This window comes from Scyliorhinus canicula, chromosome 5, assembly GCF_902713615.1.
Source record: "Scyliorhinus canicula chromosome 5, sScyCan1.1, whole genome shotgun sequence".
NCBI classification, from domain to species: Eukaryota; Metazoa; Chordata; class Chondrichthyes; order Carcharhiniformes; family Scyliorhinidae; genus Scyliorhinus; species Scyliorhinus canicula.
This window is the reverse complement of record NC_052150.1, coordinates 57800945-57824854: the sequence shown is the minus strand read 5'-3', so window position 1 is coordinate 57824854 and position 23910 is coordinate 57800945. Positions and strand designations below refer to the sequence as shown.

Sequence of the window (23910 nt, the reverse complement as noted above, 5' to 3'; positions counted from 1 at the left end):
CTCTCTCGCCCCTCTAGCCCCTCTCGCGCGTGTCCTCTTTCCCTCTCTCGCGCGTGTCTCTCGCCCTCTCTCGCTCTCTCTCCCTCGTGTCCTCTTGCCCTCTCCCTCTCGCGCGCGCGTCCTCTCGCCCTCTCTCGCGCGCGCGTCCTCTCGCCCTCTCGCGCGCGCGCGTCCTCTCGCCCTCTCTCTCTCGCGCGCTCGCCTCTAATGGCAGGGGGATGGGAACTGATGCAGGAAGTCGGAAGGTAGTAAAACAGGGACAGAAGCAAAAGGAAGCAAGGGGAAAGTGCAAGGCAGAGAAGACAGAGTCAGAAATCTAAAAGGGCGACAATACAAGGTACAGTGACTGAGGGGAGCACAGTGAATAGGCCCAGTATAACAAAAGGAATAAAACTGGAGATGTTAAGATTCAAAACAGAGGTAAAAAAACCAACATAAGTGTACTTTACCTGAATGCTCGTAGTATTCGGAATAAAGTAAATGAGTTGACAGCACAAATCATCGTAAATGACTATGATTTAGTGGCCATTACTGAAACATGGTTAAGGATGGTCACGACGGGAGTTAAATATCCGAGGGTATCAAACTATTCGGAAGGACAGAGTGGATGGTAAGGGAGGTGGTGTTGCTTGTTATTTAAGGATGACATCGAGGCAATAGTAAGGGATGACATCGGTGCTATGGAGGATAAGGTTGAATCCATTTGGGTGGAAATCAGGAATAGTAAGGCGAAAAAGTCACTGATAGGAGTAGTCTATCGGCCACCAAATAGTTACGATATAGTGGGGCAGGCAATAAACAAAGAAATAACGGATACATGTAGAAATGGTACAGCAGTTATCATGGGGGATTTTAATCTACATGTCGATTGGTTTAATCAGGTCGGACTAGGCAACCTTGAGGAGGAGTTTATAGAATGTATCCGCGATAGTTTCCTAGAACAGTATGTAATGGAACCTACGAGGGAACAAGCGGCTAGATCTTGTCCTGTGTAATGAGACAGGATTGATTCATGATCTCATAGTGAGGGATCCTATCGGAAGGAGCGATCACAATATGGTGGAATTTAAAATACAGATGGAGGGTGAGAAAGTAAAATCAAATACTAGTGTTTTGTGTTTAACAAAGGAGATTACAAGGGGATGAGAGAAGAACTCGCTAAGGTAGACTGGGAGCTAAGACTTTATGGTGGAACAGTGGAGAACCTTCCAAGCGATTTTCACAGTGCTCAGCAAAGGTTTATACCAACAAAAAGGAAGGACGGAAGAAAGAGGGAAAATCGACCGGGGATATCTGAGGAAATAAGGGAGAGTATCAAATTGAAGGAAAAAGCATTAAAGTGGCAAAGATTGCTGGGAGATTAGAGGACTGGGAAATCTTTAGGGGAAACAGAAAGCTACTAAAAAAGCTATAAAGAAGAGTAAGATAGAGTATGAGAGTAAACTTGCTCAGAATATAAAAACAGACAGTAAAAGTCTTTACAAATATATAAGACAAAAAAGAGTGGCTAAGGTAAATATTGGTCCTTTAGAGGATGAGAAGGGAGTTTTAATAATGGGAGATGAGGAAATGGCTGATGAACTGAATAGGTTTTTTGTGTCGGTCTTCACAGTGGAAGACACAAATAACATGCCAGTGACTGATAGAAATGAGGCTATGACAGGTGAGGACCTTGAGGATTGTTATCACTAAGGGAGTAGTGATGGGCAAGCTAATGGGGCTAAAGGTAGCAAGTCTCCTGGCCCTGATGGAATGCATCCCAGAGTGCTAAAAGAGATGGCTAGGGAAATTGCAGTTGCACTAGTGATAATTTACCGAAATTCACTAGACTCTGGGGTGGTCCCGGTGGATTGGAAATTAGCAAATGTGACGCCACTGTTTAAAAGGGAGGTAGGCAGAAAGCAGGAAATTATAGGCCAGTTGAGCTTAACCTTCGGTAGTAGGGAAGATGCTGGAATCTATCATCAAGGAAGAAAATAGCGAGGCATCTGGATAGAAATTGTCCCTTTGGGCAGACGCAGCATGGGTTCGTAAAAGGCAGGTCATGCCTAATTAATTTAGTGGAATTTTTTGAGGGCAATTACCAGTGCAGTAGATAACGGGGAGCCGATGGATGTGGTATATCTGGATTTCCAGAAAGCCTTTGACAAGGTGCCACACAAAAGGTGCTGCATAAGATAAAGATGCATGGCATTAAGGGTAAAGTAGTAGCATGGATAGAGGATTGGTTAATTAATAGAAAGCAAAGAGTTGGGATAAATGGGTGTTGTCTCTGGTTGGCAATCAGTAGCTAGTGGTGTCCCTCAGGGATCCGTGTTGGGCCCACAATTGTTCACAATTTACATTGATGATTTGGAGTGGGGACCAAGGGCAATGTGTCCAGTTTGCAGATGACACTAAGATGAGTGGTAAAGCGAAAAGTGCAGAGGGATACCTGGAAGTCTGCAGAGGGATTTGGATAGGTTAAGTGAATGGGCTCGGGTCTGGCAGATGGAATACAATGTTGACAAATGTGAGGTTAGCCATTTTGGTAGGAATAACAGAAAACGGGATTATTATTTAAACGATAAAATATTAAAGCATGCCGCTGTTCAGAGAGACTTGGGTGTGCTAGTGCATGAGTCACAGAAGGTTGGTTTATGAGAATAGGTTGAGTAGACTGGGACTGTACTCGTTGGAATTAGAAGGATGAGGGGGGTTCTTCTAGAAAACATTTAAATTATGAAGGGAATAGATAGGATAGATGCGGGCAGGTTGTTTCCACGGCGGGTGACAGCTGAAACTAGGGGACATAGCCTCAAAATAAGGAGAAGTAGATTTAGGACTGAGTTTAGGAGGAACTTCTTCACCCAAAGGGTTGTGAAATCTATGGAATTCCTTGCCCAGTGAAGCAGTTTGAGGCTCCTTCATCTACATGTTTTTAAGGTAAAGATAGATAGTTTTTTGAAGAATAAAGGGATTAAGGGTTATGGTGTTCGGGCCGGAAAGTGGAGCTGAGTCCACAAAAGATCAGCCATGATCTAATTGAATGGCGGAGCAGGCTAGGGGCCAGATGGCCTACTCCTGCTCCTAGTTCTTATGTTCTCAACGCGTGCTCTCGCCCTCTCTCCTCGCGCGCGTGCTCTCGCCCTCTCTCTCTCTCTCGCGCGCGTGCCCCGTCTCTCTCTCTCTCGCGCGTGCACTGCCCTCTCTCTCTCGCGCGTGCTCTCGCCCTCTCTCTCGCGCGCGTGCTCTCACCCTCTCTCTCTCTCGCGCGTGCTCTCGCCCTCTCTCTCTCACGCGTGCTCTCGCCCCTCTCTCTCTCACGCGTGCTCTCGCCCCCTCTCTCTCTCGCGCGTGCTCTCGCCCTCTCTCGTGTGTGCTCTCGCCATCTCTCGCGCGTGCTCTCGCCATCTCTCACTCGCGTGCTCTCGCCCTCTCCCTCGCGCGCGCGTGCTCTCGCCCTCTCCCTCGCGCGCGCGTGCTCTCGCTCTCTCGCGCGCGCTTGCTCTCCCGCGCTCTCTCGCGCCTGCTCTCTCTCGCGCCTGCTCTCGCTAGTGTTCTCTCTCTCGCGTGCTCTCTCTTGCACGTGCTCTCGCTCGCCGCTCACTTGCTTGCGCGCGCGCACTCTCTCTCCTCGCGCTCTCTCTCTCTCTCTCTCTCTCTCTTTAGGAAGATCATCCTTCCTCGGATACTGCATCTGCCATGCATGTGCCCACTCACTCAGCCTGTCCAAATGCTGTTGAAACATCACAGCATCCTCTGCACCGCTCACCTCCCACCCAACTTGGTGCACCTGAAAAATCTGAGTGAATGTTTCGTCTGGATGAGAAGATCCTAGAATGGAACCCTGTCTCAAAAGACCATGGGCAGGATTCTCCGGTCTGCCAGTCATGTTTTACTGTACGGCAGCGGGATCTTCCATTCCGGCAGCCGACCAATGGGATTTCCCATGGTGGCCATCCCCACCATCGAGAAGCCCACGGACGTGTGTGGGCTGCTGGCGGAGCGGAGGATCCTGCTGATGGAGAATTCCGCTGTGTAACTTTTACTTTTTTTTTCAAGCAACACGTGGGGTGAACAGAATTTTAAAGTCTGCCAGTTGGCTTAGAAGAACAAAGACACATTTATAAATGTGGAAAGTTTGACTAAAATACAATACTCCTTCACTCACACTTAGCTTGAAAAATTTACCCAGATTTAAAGGATTACATGGGTTACAAATATATCTTTTGCTATAATGGTCTCCGTTACACACAGTCTCTTTAAACTCACAGACTGACTGTGATCAAGACCAACTCCACTCTGAATCCAGGTAACGTTTTGAGTCCCCCAGATGATTCTTACACCACATCTTTTTTCTCTGGACTCCGGCTTCCACACAAGTGATTCCAAACTCCCACTTACAACAAGACATACCCTTTCGAACGTTCTCTCAAAACAATGCTTTCTCTCAACTGTTGGGAAACATTGATCCACTTCCAGGTCTTACACTCTTTCAGTATTTCCTTTGTCTTGAATGCTTTCAAGCTTTCACGGCAAACTCTTGAGTCCAACGAACAATTGCATCAACTGTTAATTAACAAGCTATAGTAAGATCTCACAAACCTTAGAATTAACTTCAGATATCTCTGGCTGCTCACTTGCTGACTCCATCTCATCTTCTCGGTTCTCTCGTTAACTTCAAATCCAATTTCAGTTTTGGTTTGTTCCTTTGACTTCAGAGCTCCTGGAACATATCTTTCATTCCCTGTCTTCTAGAACTAACTATTGTGCCCATTACTCCATTGTTTTAGTTTTGCTTCTGGCTGAACTGAGAGAACTGTTCTCCTTCTCATAAGGTTTAACAAAAAAGGAGACAGAATTAGGCCATTTGGCCCATCAGGTCTGCACTGCCTTTTGATCATGGCTGTTCTCATCCCGGCCTTACCTCACTATCCTGCCCGCTCTCCATAACGCTTCAACCATTACCAATTAGAAATCTGTCCAACTATTGAAATTTACTCACTGTCCCAGCATCCACTGCACTCTATGGTAGTGAATTCCACAGATCCACAACCCTTTGGGAGTAGTTTCTCCTCCACTCTTTAAATTTGCTACCTCTTACCCTAAGACTATGACCTCTCATTCCAGAATGCCCTACAAGAGGAAGCATCGCTCCACATCTACTTTATCCATACCGTTTAAATTCTTGTATACCTCAATTTGATATCCCCTCATTCTTCTAAACTCTAGAGTATTGGTCTGAACTGTTTCAATTTATCTTCATAGGACAAACAATCTAGCTCCTAGTTTCATCTGCTATGAATTCAGCTAAAATGAAACTCAAAAGCCTTTCTACCTGAGGAGCCCCTGGTTGCTAAGCAACAGCTCATTCTTCGAAGTTCTTTCTTGCTTTTCACACCGTGAACTCTCAGCACAATGGAGACAGTTTGAACTTAAACCAAAAAAAAAACCCTAATGTGCAAATAGCTTTATATACAGAACATCCCAGTAGACCCGGGTTCCACATTGCTGGAGGAGGTGCTGACGACAGGGGCACTGGAGAAGGGGGTAGTATCGGCGGTTTGAGGGGGGGGGACTGGAGAAGCGGTAGTATAGGTGGTTTGCGGGGCTATTTTGGAAGAGGAGAAGGCGCGGCTGGAAGGTAGAGTTGGAAGAGGGTATGGAGGAGGGATTCTGTTGTGAGGTGCTCTTATGGAGGAGGGGTTTCTGGTGTGAGGTGCTCTGGAGGATGCCTCGTGTGTGAGGTTGGGGCTGATACAGCTGAAGATGGTGTATAGAGCATGCCTTACAAGTGCGAGGGTGAGCCGGCTCTGAGGGGGTAGACGATGTGTGTGAACATTGTGGGGAGGGGCCCGCAAACCACGTTCATATGTTTTGGTCCTGTCCAATGCTCGAGGATTACTGAAAGGAGGTTTTAATCTCTAAGTGGTGCACGTGAAACTGGACCCGGGCATATTCAGGGTGTCGGACCAGCCGGGTTGGAAACGGGTACGGAGGCAGATGTTGTTGCCTTCGCCTCCTTGATCGCCAAAGGCAGAACCTCTCCACCCTGTGCCTGGTGTGGCGTGGGGGACATGCTGGAATTCTTGACGCTTGAAAAGCTCAAATTTGAACTGAGGGGAAGGATGGAGGGGTTCTACAATTCATAAGGCGATATTCATTTTGCACTTTCGAGACTTGGATCACATCGAACATTAGGGGGTGGTGGGGTTTGCGGGAGTGGGACTGTATGTGTTAATGGTGATTATGGGTGATTCCTGATTCCTTTTTGTCATTTGTTTCTGTTAACATGCGGGTTAATGTTTGGGGTTTGGTGGGAGGAAGGGTTTGTTGTTATTGAAATGGGGATTGACATTGCATTCATTACTGATTATTGTTTCTTGTTGGGTGTAAATTTGGGAGAAAATGTGAAAAAGGAGGAAAATAAAATATTTAAAACAAAAAATGCAAGCGGCTTTATTTAACATGAATCTTACTAGAGTTTTATCCTTTTTTACACACAGACACTAAACTAAATTCATTTAAATTTGCTTTTATCCAGTGTTTAACTCACTGCACCTCTCTTCCAGGAATGCCTACCCTGAAGAAGTACTACTCCTCTCCGACAGCGTTAGCTTTGACAAAGTGTCATCGGACACGAAACGTTAGCTCTTTTCTCTCCCTACAAATGCTGCCAACTTGCTGAGATTTTCCCTTTCGTAAATTCATTTAAATCTGTATGTTATGTATAATATCCAACAATACAAACCAACAATACCAATGCTTCATGATAAAAGAGAACTTAGATTGTGTGGGACAGCATATATACAGTTTGGAAATATCAGGCAGTGCACCGTTTGCTTCCTTGTTTGAATGATAGGCTAACCAAGTGCTTTGTATTATCAATGTTTCTCAATGCTGATCTAATCTAAGCCTATCTTTTCTGAAGGTACAGTGACCTGCCTTGAATTCTATGGAACTACACACTTGCTCACTGGAGCAGAAGATGGAATCATCTGTGTATGGGACACAAAAAAATGGGAGTGCTTGAAGTCTATACCAGCTCATAAGTAATATCATTCTTGCAGTTTAGCACTTGTAATTTTCTTATGCATGTAACAAGACGTTTGTCAAATTTCAAGTTGTAATCCTGGTTTCTGTACAGTTTTACTGGACAGGGAAGAAACCATGCCAGACATGGGTGAGAAGGCACAAACTCCACAGAGGACTTGTCATGCAAGGCTGGAATTGAACCTGGATCCCTGGCGCTGTGAGACAGCAGTGCGACGCACTGTGCCACCCATTCAATTATTTTTCCAGCCATAGTCGAAAGGTAACTTCTAGGCCAACCTTTATGCAGCCTAAGACAGGATATTTCAGTTGTTATGCAGCCACGGCATTACTATCTATCAACAGTCCAGTAAATTAGACTCCAAGATTTGATGAGCAGAGATATATAGTGATCTTTAAAGAGAAGATACTTCTGCAGTATGGTTACAATTATCAAAGGAGAAATGGAGCGGACACTCTTGGTACAAGAGTTAGCAGATCATGTTACAGTTGTATAAGACCTTTGGTTTGGCCACATTTGGAATACCTGCGTACAGGTTCTGGTCGCCACATTAACAGAAGGACGTGAGGCTTTGGAGAAGGTGCAGAGGAGGTTTCACCAGATGTTGCCTGGTTTGGAGGGTGCTCGCTATGAAGAGAGGTTGAGTAGATTAGTATATTTTCATTAGAAAGACGGAAGTTGGTGGACTTTCTTAAACTATAAGGTTCGGCAGGGGGGGACCAGGACAGGCTGTTGGTGATCTGTAAACCCAAAAACTTGAAGCTCTCGACCCTTTCCTACTTCGTTCCCATTGATGTAGACAGGGGCATGTTCTCCACTACGCTTCCTGAAGTCGAATGCAATCTCATAAGAACATAAGAACTAGGAGCAGGGATAGGCCATCTGGCCCCTCGAGCCTGCTCCGCCATTCATTAGATCATGGCTGATCTTTTGTGGACTCAGCTCCACTTTCCCGGCCCGAACACCATAACCCTTAATACCCTTTATTCTTCAAAAAACTATCTATCTTTACCTTAAAAACATGTATAAGAACATAGTTCTCCTTAGTTTTGTTGACATTGAGGGAGAGATTACTTGTCGTCGCACCAGTTCACCAGATTCTGTATCTGATTCCTATACTCTGTCTCGTCATTGTTTGAAATTCGACCCACTACGATGGTGTCATCAGCAAATTTGAAAAGCGAGTTGGAGGGGAATTTGGCCACAGTCATGGGTGTATAAGGAGTATAGTAGGGCTGAGGACACAGCCTTGTGGGGGACCGGTGTTGAGGATGATCCGTGGAGGAGGTGTTTGTTGCATATCTTTACTGATTGTGGCCTGTGGTTCGCGCCTCTTTTGGGCGGTCCCACTCGGGATCCAGTGGGTCGATAGGGTTTTGATCACCCTAATCGATTCTGGCCAATTAGGGGCAGGTACCTTGATAGCTGGGCAGGTCCTAGTTGTTATTGTCCAAGGCACTTATGCACTCCCAAATAAGGTGAATAGGCACCCCCAAGTCTGTTACTACTGCTATGTTTCAATCTTTTTTTAAAATTTAGAGTACCCAATTATATTTTCCAATTAAAGCGCAATTTAGAATGGCCAATCTACCTAACCTGCTCATCTTTGGGTTATAGAACATAGAACGATACAGCGCAGTACAGGCCCTTCAGCCCACGATGTTGCACCGACATGGGAAGTCAAAAACTAAAGGCCATCTAACCTACACTATGCCAGTATCATCCATATGCTTATCCAATAAACTTTTAAATGCCCTCAATGTTGGCGAGTTCACTACTGTTGCAGGTAGGGCATTCCACGGCCTCACCACTCTTTGCGTAAAAAACCTACCTCTGACGTCTGTCCTATATCTATTACCCCTCAATTTAAGGCTATGTTCCCCTCGTGCTAGCCACCTCCATCCGCGGGAGAAAGGCTCTCACTGTCCACCCTATCTAACCCTCTGATCATTTTGTATGCCCTCTGATCATTTTGTATGCCTCTATTAAGTCACCTCTTAACCACCTTCTCTCTAACGAAAACAAACTCAAGTCCATCAGCCTTTCCTCATAAGATTTTCCCTCCATACCAGGCAACATCCTGGTAAATCTCCTCTGCACCCGTTCCAAAGCTTCCACGTCCTTCCTATAATGAGGTGACCAGAACTGTACGCAATACTCCAAATGCGGCCGTACCAGAGTTTTGTACAGCTGCAACATGACCTCATGGCTCCGAAACTCAATCCCTCTACCAATAAAGGCCAACACACCATAGGCCTTCTTCACAACCCTTTCAACCTGGGTGGCAACTTTCAGGGATCTATGTACATGGACACCGAGATCCCTCTGCTCATCCACACTGCTAAGAATTTTACCATTAGCCAAATATTCTGCATTCCTGTTATTCTTTCCAAAGTGAATCACCTCACACTTCTCTACATTAAACTCCATTTGCCACCTCTCAGCCCAGCTCTGCAGCTTATCTATGTCCCTCTGTAACCTGCAACATCCTTCCACACTGTCTACAACTCCACCGACTTTAGTGTCATCTGCAAATTTACTCACCCAACCTTCTGTGCCCTCCTCTAGGTCATTTATAAAAATGACAAACAGCAACGGCCCCAGAACAGATCCTTGTGGTACGCCACTCGTAACTGAACTCCATTCTGAACATTTGCCATCAACCACCACCCTCTGACTTATTTCAACTAGCCAATTTCTGATCCACATCTCTAAATCACCCTCAATCCCCAGCCTCCGTATTTTCTGCAATAGACGACCGTGGGGAACCTTATCAAACGCTTTACTGAAATCCATATACACCACATCAACTGCTCTACCCTCGTCTACCTGTTCAGTCACCTTCTAAAGGTATTGTTGCATGTGTTTGTGGGGGTGAAACCCACGCAGACACGGGGAGAATGTGCAAACTCCACACGGAGAGTGACCCAAGGCTGTGATTCAAACCGGGTCCTCAGCGCAGTAGGCAGCAAAGCTAACCACCGTGCTGCCCCACTATGTTTCAATCTGAGCCCCGTTGTCCTGGGGAGATTGGTGATTGACCTTTAGCAGGTGCAAGTTTCTGTGTATGTCTGGTTTCCTCTGCACAATACACAGAGGCTGTGCATCGTCTGTGTCCCAACCTGACCACAATTCCCATTATCCTTTGCGGGTGGCCATTTGAGATGGCCACACTCTCTTCCATTCCAACCCACTGCCCCCCCCCCCCCCCCCCCCCCAACCCAGCTCCTCCCCTTCTCCGCATTAGCTGCCCAGTAATAATATAGTAAATTCGGAAGACCCCAAACCCCCTGACTTTTGACCTCTCTGCAACAGAACAGCACCTTCCTAATTCTCACCACATTCCGTCCCCATTTAAATGAGGTAATCATCTTTTCAACCTCTTTGAAAAATGCCTTTGGCAGGAAGATCGGCAGGCACTGAAAAAATACAAGAATCGTGGCAACAAATTCACTTTAATTGCCTGTACCCAACCTGCCAGTGACAGAGGGAGACCATCCCACCTTGTCAGATCCGCTTTCACTCTCCCCACCAGACTAGTAATGCTAAACCTACGGAGCCCCCCTATCCCGTACCACCTGCACCCCCAGATATCTAAAGTGAGTCCCTGCCCCCACCCCTAGCTGAGACAGCACAAAATATTCACTTTTATCTAAATTTAGTTTAAAGCCTGAAAAAGACCCAAACACCAATATGCCCCCCCCACAACTCACTTGGTTCTGATGCATACAACAGCAAGTCATCCGCATACAAATATACTCTATGCTCTTCCCCCCGCCCTCAGAAACAAATCCCTTTCCAGACCTCCAGACTCATTAATGTGATGACCAATGGCTCAATCGCAAGCGCGAACTCGGGGTGGGCATAGGACATTCCTGCCTGGTCCCGAGGTGCAGAGCAAAATATCCCGAATTAATGTTATTCGTGCGGACACTCGCCCTTGGCTCTCTGTACAGCAGCCTTACCCAATCTACAAATTGTGGCCCAATCCCAAACCGTTCCAGAGCCACCATCAAATACCCCCACTCCACTCGGTCAAACGCCTTCTTGGTATCCAAAGCTACAACCACCTCTGTCTCCTTCCCGTCCGCCAGCATCATAACCACATTAAGACCCTCCTAATGTTCTAAAAGAGCTGCCTTCCCTTCACAAATCCTGTCTGATCTTCCCGTATCGCCTTCAGGAGGTACTCCTCCAACCGACCCACCAATACCTTCGCCAACACCTTTGCGTTCACATTTAAACATGATATTGGCCTATACGGCCCATATTCTGTTGGATCCTTATCCTTCTTGAGCAACAGGGAGATCAATGCCTGCCCCAAAGTCTGTGGCAACACCCACTTCCCTATCACCACCTCAAACATCCCCACAATCAGCGGCGACAACTTATCTTTACGTTTCTTGTAAGGCACCACCGGAAACCCATCTGGCCCTGCTATCTTCCCCGACTGCATCCTCCCAATCGCATCTTTTATCTCCTGCTCCACTATCACTCCTCCAATATGGCCCTGTGCCCCTCCCCCAACCTCGGGTAGTCCAAACCATCCAGGAATTCCTGCATTTCCCGACCCTATCGTAAAACTCCTCAAACACCCTGTTAATCTGATCTGGAGCCACCACCAACTTCCCTGCCCTATCCCGCACCTGAAAAATTTCCCTTGCCACTATCTCCTTCCAAAGTTGACCTGCCAGCATGCGTCCCGCCTTCTCTCCATACTCTTAGATCGCTCCCCTCACCTGCCTCAGTTGGTGCACCGCCTTCCTTGTGAACAGCTAGTCAAAACTTGCCTGCAACTCCTTCCTCTTTTCCAATAGTATTGGATCAACAACCTCTGCATACCTCCTGTCCACTTCCAACATCTCATCTATTAACCTTTGCCGTACTACCCTCTTCTCCTTATCCATCTTTGCCTTACCTCACATCACCTCCCCTCACCACTGCCTTCATAGCTTCCCATACCACCGCCTGCGAGACCTCACCCGCACAATGAAACCGCACATATTCCTCAATCACTTTTCCAACCTTGTCAGAAAACCCTCGGTCCCCCAACAGCCCCACATCCAAACTCCACCCCTGCCTCTGCACTATTCCCTTCTCCAACACCATATCAACCCAGTGTGGCGCATGGTTCGATATCGTAATTGACCAATATTCCAATCCCTTGACCCTGACCAACAGCGTCTTACCTACCACAAAAAAAATCTATCCGCGAATAGGCCTTATGAACTGAAGAGAAGAAAGAATACTCCCAGTCCCTCGGGTGCAAGAACCTCCAAGGATCTTCAGGGCAGCACAGTAGCTCAAGTGGGTAGCACTGTGGCTTCACAGCGCCAGGATCCCAGGTTCGATTCCCCGATGGGTCACTGTCTATGCGGAGTCTGCACGTTCTCTCCGTGTCTGTGTGTGTTTCCTCCGGGTGCTCCGGTTTCCTCCCACAGTCCAAAGACGTGTAGGTTAGGTGGATTGGCCGTGATAAATTGCCCTTAGTGACCAAAAAGGTTTGATGGGGTTATTGGGTTATGGTGGAAGTGGGCTTAAGTGGGTCGGTGCAGACTCGATGGACCAAATGGCTTCTGCACTGTGTGTTCTATGTTGGTCCACTCATCCTATTTTCACCATTAGCCCAGTCAACGCATTCACTGCCCCTGACTCGGTACGCGATCTCCGTCTGTACAATTTTGGCTCCTACACCATGTTCCAGTCTCCACCCACTATCAATTCATGTGAATCCAAGTCGGGGATGGCCCCACACTCCTTTACAAACCCTGCATCATCCCAGTTGGGACCATACACACTTGAATGAAATGGAAATTGCTTATTGTCACGAGTAGGCTTCAATGAAGTTACTGTGAAAAGCCCCTAGTCACATTCCGGCGCCTGTCCGGGGAGGCTGGTACGGGAATCGAACCGTGCTGCTGGCCTGCTTGGTCTGCTTTAAAAGCCAGCGATTTAGCCCTGTGAGCTAAATCAGCCCCATAACTTACCAATGCCACCAACCTCCCTTCTAATGCCCCTGTCACTATCACGCACCTACCTCCCTGATCTGCCACAACTTTCTCCATTTGGAACCTCACTCTTTTATTCACCAGAACCGCAACCCCCGCGCCCTACTATCAAAACTGGAGTGAAACAGCTGGCTAGCCCAACCTCTGATCCTTCACCCTCCAGTGAGTCTCGCCACATCTGCTTTCAAACTTTTCAAATGCGCAAGTACCCTCAACCTCTTCACTGGGCCTCCCAAACCCCTCACTTTCCACGTAACTATCCTAACAGGGGTCTCTTTCCCCACCACTTACCCACCACCATCATAATTTCAGGCCCCATCCACTGAGCCTGACATAGAACATACAGTGCAGAAGGAGGCCATTCGGCCCATCGAGTCTGCACCGACCCACATAAGCCCTCACTTCCACCCTATCCCCATAACCCAATAAACCCTCCTAAACTTTTTATTCACTAAGGGCAATTTATAATGGCCATTCCACCTAACCTGTACGTCTTTGGACTGTGGCGGAGCACCCGGTTTCACGCAGACATGGGGAAAATGTGCAGACTCCGCATGGACAGTGACCCAGCGGGGAATCGAACCTGGACCCTGGCGCTGTGAAGCCACAGTGCTATCCACTTGTGCTACCGTGCTGACCCGTCCCTATCCATTGTTGACATCGAACCCCATCCCCCCTCCCAGAATCCTCCACTACACTCCCTCTCGAAGCGACCCCACACAGTGTCGATCCCCTCCCCTTTTTCTCACATCCTGGGCCCATTGAAACCTGCTCACCAGGCTCCAATTCCAAAGCCCCTCCCTCCACGATGCCACTGTTCACTCGCCGACTTAAGTTAGCAAGTGCGGGGGCCTCTGGTCAGGCCTTTCCTCCCCTCCTACCCAGTTCCAGGGGAAATCAAATATATACTTTTCATAAAAAACCGTCGCTGCAAAGAACAGCAGCAAAGATCGTTTAACCTCTATAACAGTATGAAGTAGGAACATTATTCAAAGTTATTCTCCCACTCTTTACTTCTTCTGTCCCAAGTTTTCTGACTTCATAAATGCCTCCACTGTCTCAAAATAAAAGTCTCTGGTGTTGTAGGTCACCCTTAGCTTTGCTGGATAAGCCATTCCAAACCATACTCCACTGTCGTACAATGCCGCCTTCACTCAGCCGAAAGCTGCTCGCTGCTTTGTCAGTTCCACCGTCACGCCCTCCTGTTCCTTCATGTGATATCTGTGAAAACTGCCCTTGGCAGCTCGTTTAACTTGGGCTTGGGCCTCAGCGACTGATGAGCTCTGTCAAATTCATACCAAGAGGGTTCTTCTCCCTCCCCCATCAGTCCTGCCAACATCTTGGTAAAGTACTCTGTCGACCTCAAGCCCTCCGCTCCCTTGGGCAGGCCCACAGTCCTTAAATTTTGTTGTCTCGAGTGGTTCTCGATATCCTCCAGCTTTGCTCGCAGCCCCTTATTGGCGTCAACTACCCTCTGCAGCTCATCTCCCATCGAGGTGAGCTGATCGCTGTGCCGCAACGTCATGGCCTCCTCCACTCCCTTCATCTTCTCACCACGTCCACTCACCTCAGCCGACGCCTTTGCAACAGCTATCTTCACCGGGGCAATTGCCTCCTGTATCAACGCCTTCAGTACCACTGCCATCTCCTTTCTCATCGCCTCCATATGATTTGCAAACTGCTTTTCGAGCTCTAGACACCACCTCCGCCATCTTCTCTGCTCTAAGCTGTACGGCTCCACCCAACGGCACGACCTGTGCCTCGTGGCAGTCCCCGGGCTGGTCCTCGCGCCCGACGGCGAGCTCTCATTCTCTCCCTTCCTGGCTGCTGTCTTCCTCCTGATTTTGGACATTTTTCAACTCTTTGTCGGTTCCTAGCCCTTCATGAATTGCCCCTAGGACCAGGCAGTAAAAATTCTCCTCCCAAAAAAATCCGCCTCAAGCTGAAGCCACCCAACGTGTGACAGCCCCTCCACATGCTGCCTTTGGCTGCCTCATGTTCTGGGCCCTGCCTTGCTGCTCCGGCTGCTTCAAGCACTGACCTCGGTCTCACTGCTCCAGCTCCTTCACACTCTGCTCACAGTCCTGCTGCTCCAGCTGCTTCACCTTCTGCAACCGTTTCAGCTCCCTCCCTTTTTCTTTTTGACGAGGTTCACAATATCCCTCGTTATCCAAGGCTCCTTAAACTTCCCATACCTTTTCTTCTTTCTCCTCGGGAACTTGACTTTCCTGAATCCTAATCAACTGTCACTTGAAAGACTCCCACATGTCCAATGTTGATTTACCCTACAACAGCCGCACTTAATCCAAATTCTTCAATTCCTGTCTAATGTTATCGTGATTTGCTTTCCCCAGTTTAGCAACTTAACGCGAGGCTTACCCTCCTCCCCATCCAAAAACACCCCAAAACCTACATAATTGTGGTCACCACCCCAAAATTGTTTCCCCACTGAAACCCCAACCACCTGTCCAGGCTCATTCCCCAATATCAGGTCCAGTACCGCCCCTCCCCAGTTGGACTATCTACATATTGCATCAAGAAGCCTTCCTGGATGCACCTTAGAAACTCTGCCCCATCCAAGCCCCCAGCACCAAGTGAGTCCTAGTCAATATAGGGGAAAATAAAATCCCCTACCACAACAACCCTGTTAGCCTTGCACCCATCCATAATCTTTTCATCTATCCGCCCTCCATCCCTCCCCAGCAGTTGGGGGGCTTGTAATAAACTCTCCACCCAGACCACCCCACTGCACGAGCCCTCCAAGGTACCCCCCTTTTATGGGAGCAGCGTTTATCAGAACCCCAAAATGTATTATGGAGTTCAGCCAACCTCTCCCTTTAATGTATTGTTGCTTTTGAAGCACACGGTTTGGTCACCAGGTGTGGTATTCCAATTATGAACATGTGGGTTTTTAAACACAAAACAATGTTTATTCCATGAATTCAACTTAACCTTTTTAAATAAACATTGGATCCCTTAACACCCCTTACTTCAAAGATAACTCTGAAAATAATACAACACTAAATAATTCCTCAAAATGTTCCTTCAAACCTCCAAACAGAAACACATCAGGTTAAAGACATGACTATTATGAGTTTAAATCACCCAAATGATTCAGAGATAGTCTTTCCTGGCAGATTTCACCGCAGATCCAGCTCACTGCAAACACACACACCCAAGCTCTTTTTCTTCATGCAGCTCTCAGCAAACCAGCCAGGCACGTTTCAGCTGCTCTCTCAAACTGAAACTAAAAGCAGAAGTGAGCTCAACTCGGCTACCCCCACCCTCTGACATCACTTCAGTAATATGATCTGCTGCATTTCTTAAAGGTACATTACTTAAACATCCATTTCTTAAAGGTACTCTCACATGACACCTCCCCCCAAGAAAAAAAAATAAACCATCAACTTCAAGATGGATTAATTTTTCACTTTTGCACCATTCACTAAGAAATGTACACAGTAAATATACTTTTTTGTTTCACAAAAAAAAACAACACACGTAAACAGGCATAATAATAAGTCCATCTTTCCCGTTCTTCTTCCTCCAACCGAAATCCTTCCATTCATCACATTCGTGACAAAGCATCGGCGATCACATTTTCCTGTCCTGCCACATGTACTCTTTTTAAATGAATTGGCTGTGACAATAACCTCCAGCGAAACAGCCTTCCAGTTATTCCGGAATCGCTCCAAAAACGTCAAAGGATTATGATCAGTATATATAATGGTGTCAGATGGATTGCTGGTCACATAAATGTGAAAATGTTGCAAAGCCAGCACCAAACTCAAAGTCTCCTCCTCAATCGTCGAATACTTTTTCTGGTGAGAATTCAATTTCTTTTAAAAATAGGCTCGCGCCCTTCGCCGTCGTCTTGTAGAAGCACCGCACCTACGCCCACATCACTCGCATCAACAGCCACTTTGAATGGTTTGGTATAATTTGGGATGACTAACACAGGAGCAGTGGTTAACACAGACTTCAGGCTGTCAAATGCCTGTTGACACTCTGCTGTCCACTGGAATTTGTTACACTCCCTGAGCAAGTCCGTCAGTGGAGCGACCACACTGCTAAAATTTGGTACAAATTTCCGGTAAAATCCACTCATACCAAGAAACCGCATTATTTCCCGTCGTGTCGAGGGTATCGGAAACTCCCCGATAACTTTAGTTTACACATCCCGTGAGACCATTCGACCCTGTCCGATTGTATGGCCAAGGAAAGTGACTTGGGCTTTTCCAAATTCAGTTTTGGCTAGGTTTATCACCAAACCCGCCTCCTGAAGTCAATCAAATAACTCCCTCAGATGTTTTAAATGTTCTTTCCATGTCTGGCAGAACAGTACCAGATCGTCGATGTATACCACACAATTGGGTAATCCCTGAAACGACTGTATTAGTTAACCGTTGAAATGTTGCTGGGGCGTTTTTCATGCCAAATGGCATAACTTTGAACTGGTATATGCCATCTGGAGTCATAAAAGCTGAAATTTCCTTCACCCTTTCAGGTAAAGGTACTTGTCAGTAACCTTTCAGTAAATCCAATTTGGAAATAAAAGCGGATTGTCCCATTTTCTCAATGCAATCCTCCAAACGTGGGATAGGGTAAGAATCCGTTCTTGTAACTGCATTCACCTTTCAATTGTCCACACACAACCTTTGGGTACCATCTGGTTTAGGTACCATCACCTGGGTGAGCTCCATTGGCTGCAACCCACTTCAATTATGCCATTTTTCAGCATACTCTCAATCTCTCTGTTAACCTGTGCCAATTTTAAAGGATTAAGTCTGTATGGATGTTGTTTGATAGAAACAGAATTTCCTACGTCTACATCCTGTATAGCTATTTTAGTACTTCCCAATTTATCTCTACAAACTTGCCCATGTGATATCAATAACTCTTTCAGGTCAGTTCATTTTTCCTCTGGAAGGTAACTTAACAATTCATCCCAATTTTTAAGAACATCCTCATTTTCCAATTTAATTTGAGGTATGTCAAATTCACAGTCATCTGGATTTGGTTTGTCACTTTGAGTTAGAATCATTAAAACTTCCTTTTTCTCTCCTTCCCTTTCAAAGTACCTTTTAAGCATATTCACATGACACACTCGGTGAGTCTTCCTTCTGTCTGGTGTTTTTACCACATAATTCACCTCACTTAATTTCCTTTCTATCTGATCAAGGATTGCTTAGATTAACTTAGCTTATAAAGGCTCACCTACCACTGGTAACAACACTAAAACTTTATCCCCACTGACAAAACTACGAACTTTGGATTTCTTGTCCGCTACCCGTTTCAACACATTTTGTGAAACTTTCAAATGTTGCCTTGCCAATTCACCTGCTCTATTTAATCGTTCCCTAAAATTTGACACGTAATCCAATAGTGTAATTTCCAATTATTCACCCATCAATTTTTCCTGAATCAATTTAAGTGATCCTCTTACCTCATGACCAAAAATTAGTTCAAAATGACTAAATTTGGTAGACTCAATTAGGTGCATCCCGAATTGCAAACAATACGAATGGAAAATCCTTTCTCCCAATCCTCTGGATAATCTTGACAATACGCCCTCAACATTGTCTTTAATGTCTGATGCCACCTTTCTAACGCTCCCTGCGATTCTGGATGATACACAGTTAGAACATAGAACATAGAACAGTACAGCACAGAACAGGCCCTTCGGCCCTCGATGTTGTGCCGAGCAATGATCACCCTACTTAAACCCACGTAACCCGTATACCCGTAACCCAACAATCCCCCCCATTAACCTTACACTACGGGCAATTTAGCATGGCCAATCCACCTAACCCGCACATCTTTGGACTGTGGGAGGAAACCGGAGCACCCGGAGGAAACCCACGCACACACGGAGAGGACGTGCAGACTCCACACAGACAGTGACCCAGCCGGGAATCGAACCTGGGACCCTGGAGCTGTGAAGCATTGATGCTAACCACCATGCTACCGTGAGGCCCCTAAAGTTGATTTAAATTGTTTTATTCCTAAGCTATCCATAACTTCTTTGAATAACTTTGAAGTAAAATTTGATCCTTGATCCGATTGAATTGCTGTGGGTAGTCCATAGCTGGGAAAGAATTTAAGTAACTCCTCCACAATCCTTTTAGCTGTAATATTACCTACTGGAATGGCCTCTGGAAACCTAGTAGACACATCCATTATCGTCAAAAGATATTGATTCCCACTGTTTGTTTTAGGAAGCGGTCCGACACAACCAATTAGGACCCTCGGAAAAGGTTCCTCAAATGCTGGAATGGGTAGTAAGGGCGCTGGTTTTATCACTGCTTGAGGTTTCCCTATCACTTGACATGTGTGACATGATTGAAAAAATTGAACTACATCTTTATGTAGTCCAGGCCAATAAAAATGTTTTTGTTAATTTAGCTTGAGTTTTCCTGATTCCTAAATTACCTCACATTGGTACCTCATGTGCAACTCGCAACACCTCCTTTCTATACCCTACCGGCAATACTACTTGATGAACCTCTGCCCACTTTTCATCCGCCTGCTCTCCATTTTCTCATCACGACATCACTTTTACGGTAATAACACTCTGGTGTACTCTCTACTGGGGGGAGGGGGGGGGGGGGAAGGGTGAACAGCCACCTGCCATGGTGCACAGAGGCACCAACGATATAGGTAAAAAATGGGACGAGGTCCTACAAGCTGAATTCAGGGAGTTAGGAGTTAAACTAAAAGGTATGACCTCAAAGGTAGTAATCTCAGGATTGCTACCAGTGCCGTCGCGAGCTAGTCAGAGTAGGAATGTCAGGATAGATAGGATGGATGCGTGGCTCAAGAGATGGTGCAAGAGGGAGGGCTTCAAATTCCTTGGGCATTGGAACCAGTTCTGGGGGAGGTGGGACCAGTACAAACCGGACGGTCTGCACCTGGGCAGGCCTGGAACCGATGTCCTTTGGGGGGGGGGGGGGAGAGTTTGCTGGAGCTGTTGGGCAGTGGTTAAACTAATGTGGCAGGGTGGTGGGAACAATGCAGGAAGTCGGAAGGTAGTAAAACAGGGATAAAAACAAAAGGCAGTAAGGGGGAAAAGTGTAAGGCAGAGAAGACAGTGAAAAATCAAAAAGCGCGACAGTACAAGGGACAGTGACTGAGGGGAGCTCAGTGAATAGGCCCAGTAATACTGAACAGGTTTTTTTGGGTCGGTCTTTACAGTGGAAAACACAAACAACATGCCAGTGACTGATAGAAATGAGGCTATGACAGGTGAGGACCTTGAGATGATTGTCATCATTAAGGAGGTAGTGATGGGGAAGCTAATGGAGCTAAAGGTAGACAAGTCTCCTGGCCCTGATGAAATGTATCCCAGAGTGCCAAAAGAGATGGCTCGGGAAATTGCAAATGCACGAGTGATAATTCACCAGAATTCACTAGACTCTGGGGTGGTCCCGGCAGATTGGAAATTAGCAAACAGGACACCACTGTTTAAAAAAGGAGGTAGGCAGAAAGCGGGTAATTATAGGCCAGTGAGCTTAACTTTGGTAGCAGGGAAGATGCTGGAATCTATCATCAAGGAAGAAATAGCGAGGTATCTGGATGGAAATTGTCCCATTGGGCAGGCGCAGCATGGGTTCATAAAGGGCAGGTCGTGCCTAACTAATTCAGTGAAGTTTTTCGAGGACATTACCAGAGCGGTAGATAACGGGGAGCCAATGGATGTGGTGTATCTGGATTTCCAGAAAGCCTTTGACAAGGTGCAACACAAAAGGTTGCTGCATGAGATAAAGATGCATGGCATTAAGGGTAAAGTGGGAGCATGGATAGAGGATTGGTTAATTAATAGAAAGCAAAGAGTGGGGATTAATGGATGTTCCTCTGGTTGGCGATCAGTAGCTAGTGGTGTTCCTCAGGGATCAGTGTTGGGCCCATAATTGTTCACAATTTACATAGATGATTTGGAGTTGGGGACCAAGGGCAATGTGTCCATGTTTGCAGACGATACTAAGATGAGTGGTAAAGCAAAAAGTGCAGAGGATACCGGAAGTCTGCAGAGGGATTTGGATAGGTTAAGTCAGGGGTGGGCAAACTACGGCCCGCGGGCCGCATGCGGCCCGCCAAAGGTATTTCTGCGGCCCACCAAGTCATTAAAAAAAAAAAAAAATTTTTTTAAAAAAATTTTTTTTTTTTTTTTTTTTTTAAATTTTTTTTTAAAGGTTAATGGGTGGGGGGGCTGTTGGGTTACTTATTGGTATAGGGTGGATACGTTGACTTGAGTAGGGTGATCATTGCTTGGCACAATGTTCTGTGCTGTACTGTTCTATGTTCTATATGAGGCGCCCACAATCATAACCGGGTGAAGTAATTATTTTACTTAATATACTATGCGGCCCTTTGTGAATTGTGAATTTCTGAATGCGGCCCTTGCACGGAAAAGTTTGCCCACCCCTGGGTTAAGTGAATGGGCAAGGGTCTGGCAAATGGAAGACAATGTTGACAAATGTGAGGTTATCCATTTTGGTGGGAATAACAGCAAAAGGGATTATTATTTAAATGGCAAAATATTAAAACATGCTGCTGTACAGAGTGACCTGGGTGTGCATGAGTCACAAAAAGTTGGTTTACAGGTGCAACAGGTGATTAGGAAGGCAAATGGAATTTTGTCCTTCATTGCTCGAGGGGTGGAGTTTGAGACTCGGGATGTTATGCTGCAATTGTATAAGGTGTTAGTCAGGCTATACCTGGAGTATTGTTCAGCTTTGGTCTCCTTACCTGAGAGAGGATGTACTGGCGCTGGAAAGTGTGCAGAGGAGATTCACTAGGTTAATCCCAGAGGTGAAGGGTTGGATTACGAGGAGAGGTTGAGTAGAGTGGGACTGCACTCGTTGGAATTTAGAAGGATGAGGGGGGATCTTACAGAAACATATAAAATTATGAAGGAAATAGATAGGATAGATGCGGGCAGGTTGTTTCCACAGACGGGTGAAAGCAGAACTAGGGGGCATATCCCCAAAATAAGGAGAAGTAGATTTAGGACTGAGTTTAGGCGGAACTTCTTCACCCAAAGGGTTGTGAATCTATGGAATTCCTTGCCCAGTGAAGCAGTTGAGGCTCCTTCATGAAATGTTTTTCAGTTAAAGATCGATAGTTTTTTGAAGAATTAAGGGATTATGGTGTTCGGGCCGGAAAGTGGAGCTGAGTCCACAATGAGATCAGCCATGATCTCATTGAATGGCGGAGCAGGCTCGAGGGGCCAGGTGGCCTACTCCTGCTCCTAATTCTTATGTTCTTATGTTTCCGGTTGGGGAACGTATGTACTGCTTTCTTGGCATACAGTTGTCCACACATTTGCTGATGAAGTCTGTGACGGTGGTGCCATACTCATTAAGTTGGTTACTAAGTTCTTAAATGTGGACCAGTCCACTCTCTCTAAGCAGTCGTGTAGGAGCTCTTCTGTTTCCTCGGACCAGCACTTCACAACCACCTTAGCTGGATTATCCCATTTGAGTTGCTGCTTTTATGTCGGGAAAAGGAGTACCATCTTGTGGTCTGATTTTCCAAAGTCAGGTCAGAGTGATGGAATGGTAGGCACCCTTGATTTTTGAGTAACAGTGCTCAAGAGTGTTGTCACCCCTGGTGGGACAGGAGATGTGCTGGTGGAATTTTGGCAGTGCACTCTTGAGGTTGGCCTTGTTGAAGTCCCTAGCCACGATGAAGAAGGTCTCTGTTTCATAGTTGTTTATAACTCTGTACCGTTCGTGCATCGCCGCCTTCACTTCTGCCTGGGGTGGATGTAGACCGCTGTGATAATGGCTGAAGTGATCTCATGTGGTATGGGTGACACGTCACGGTCATGTATTCCAGCTCCAGGAGCAGTCGGTCGCCACATCCAAGCACCAGGAGGTGTTGATTAGGAGGCAAACCCCTCAAGCTTTCGCTTTCCTGGTGAAGCGGTGCCTTCCGCCTGATGAATTGAGAAGCTTTCAAGTTGTATGGCACAGTCTGGTGAGGTGGGGGTGAGCCATTGTCTCTGTGAAACAGAGTACACAGTAGTTAAACTGTGAACCTATTTTGTCCTTTGTTCATCTCGCAAATAAGGGCACCTGAGTAAAACGATTGAGTATGTAAACTGGTCGAACGTATTGGAGGTTTTAAATATACAAGGTCCATCAGGTCTGGACTGCATCCATGTTCGGGGACCACCACGCAGGTCCACCAAAGGGACACACCGTCCTCTATGCTATCTTTGTGGTTTTGGCCTTCAGGTCCTGTGGTAAGGCCCTTGTGCTGAGCCCAAGACTGTTCCATATGGCGGACATAGATAGCTGAGGGTCAGTCTGGATCCACTCGCGGATATTAGGCGCTGTGACCAGTCCATAAAATGGAGGGGGGCAATGACCTTGCCGACTGCTGCTGGTGTTGGTGGCCTGCTGTTAGAGGCAGGCGGCTTAAGGAGTCGGCTTGGGGAATCTTGGTTCCAGAGCGGTGCTCCATAACATTGTCATATGTTGCAAGCAGCAATGCCAATGCTGGATGTAGGCAAAAGCAATGGGAATCGCTCGATCTTGCTTGAAGAGCCCTTGGAGAGGTTTTTGGTCCATGAGAACGGTAAAGCAATGCTCATCGACATATTGATAAAATTTCTTGATCCCGAACGTGACAGCCAAACACCCCTTCTCGATCTGAGCATATCTTGTCTCCGCATCGGCCAACGTTCTTGAGGCAAAGGTGATGGGACATTCGGATCCATCGTCCATGGTGTGGGCCAACATGGCCCCGATGCCATGCAGAGATGTGTCGCAGGTCGACGGGAGTGGTTAGGTTGGGGGGAAGTTGGTCAGCAGTCTTGATGAGAGTTGTTTCACCTTGACGAAAACGGCCTACTACTCG

General features: G+C 46.6%; 1 protein-coding gene across 1 annotated transcript in view; it reads left to right on the top strand.

The window, feature by feature from the left end:
• pak1ip1 (PAK1 interacting protein 1) overlaps positions 1 to 23910 on the top strand; it is a 148347-nt gene that overhangs the window by 2602 nt on the left and 121835 nt on the right. Inside the window, exon 5 of the mRNA XM_038796428.1 lies at positions 6914 to 7034. Within this exon, the coding sequence (XP_038652356.1) occupies positions 6914 to 7034 (121 nt within the window). The remainder of the gene's footprint in view (positions 1 to 6913; positions 7035 to 23910) is intronic.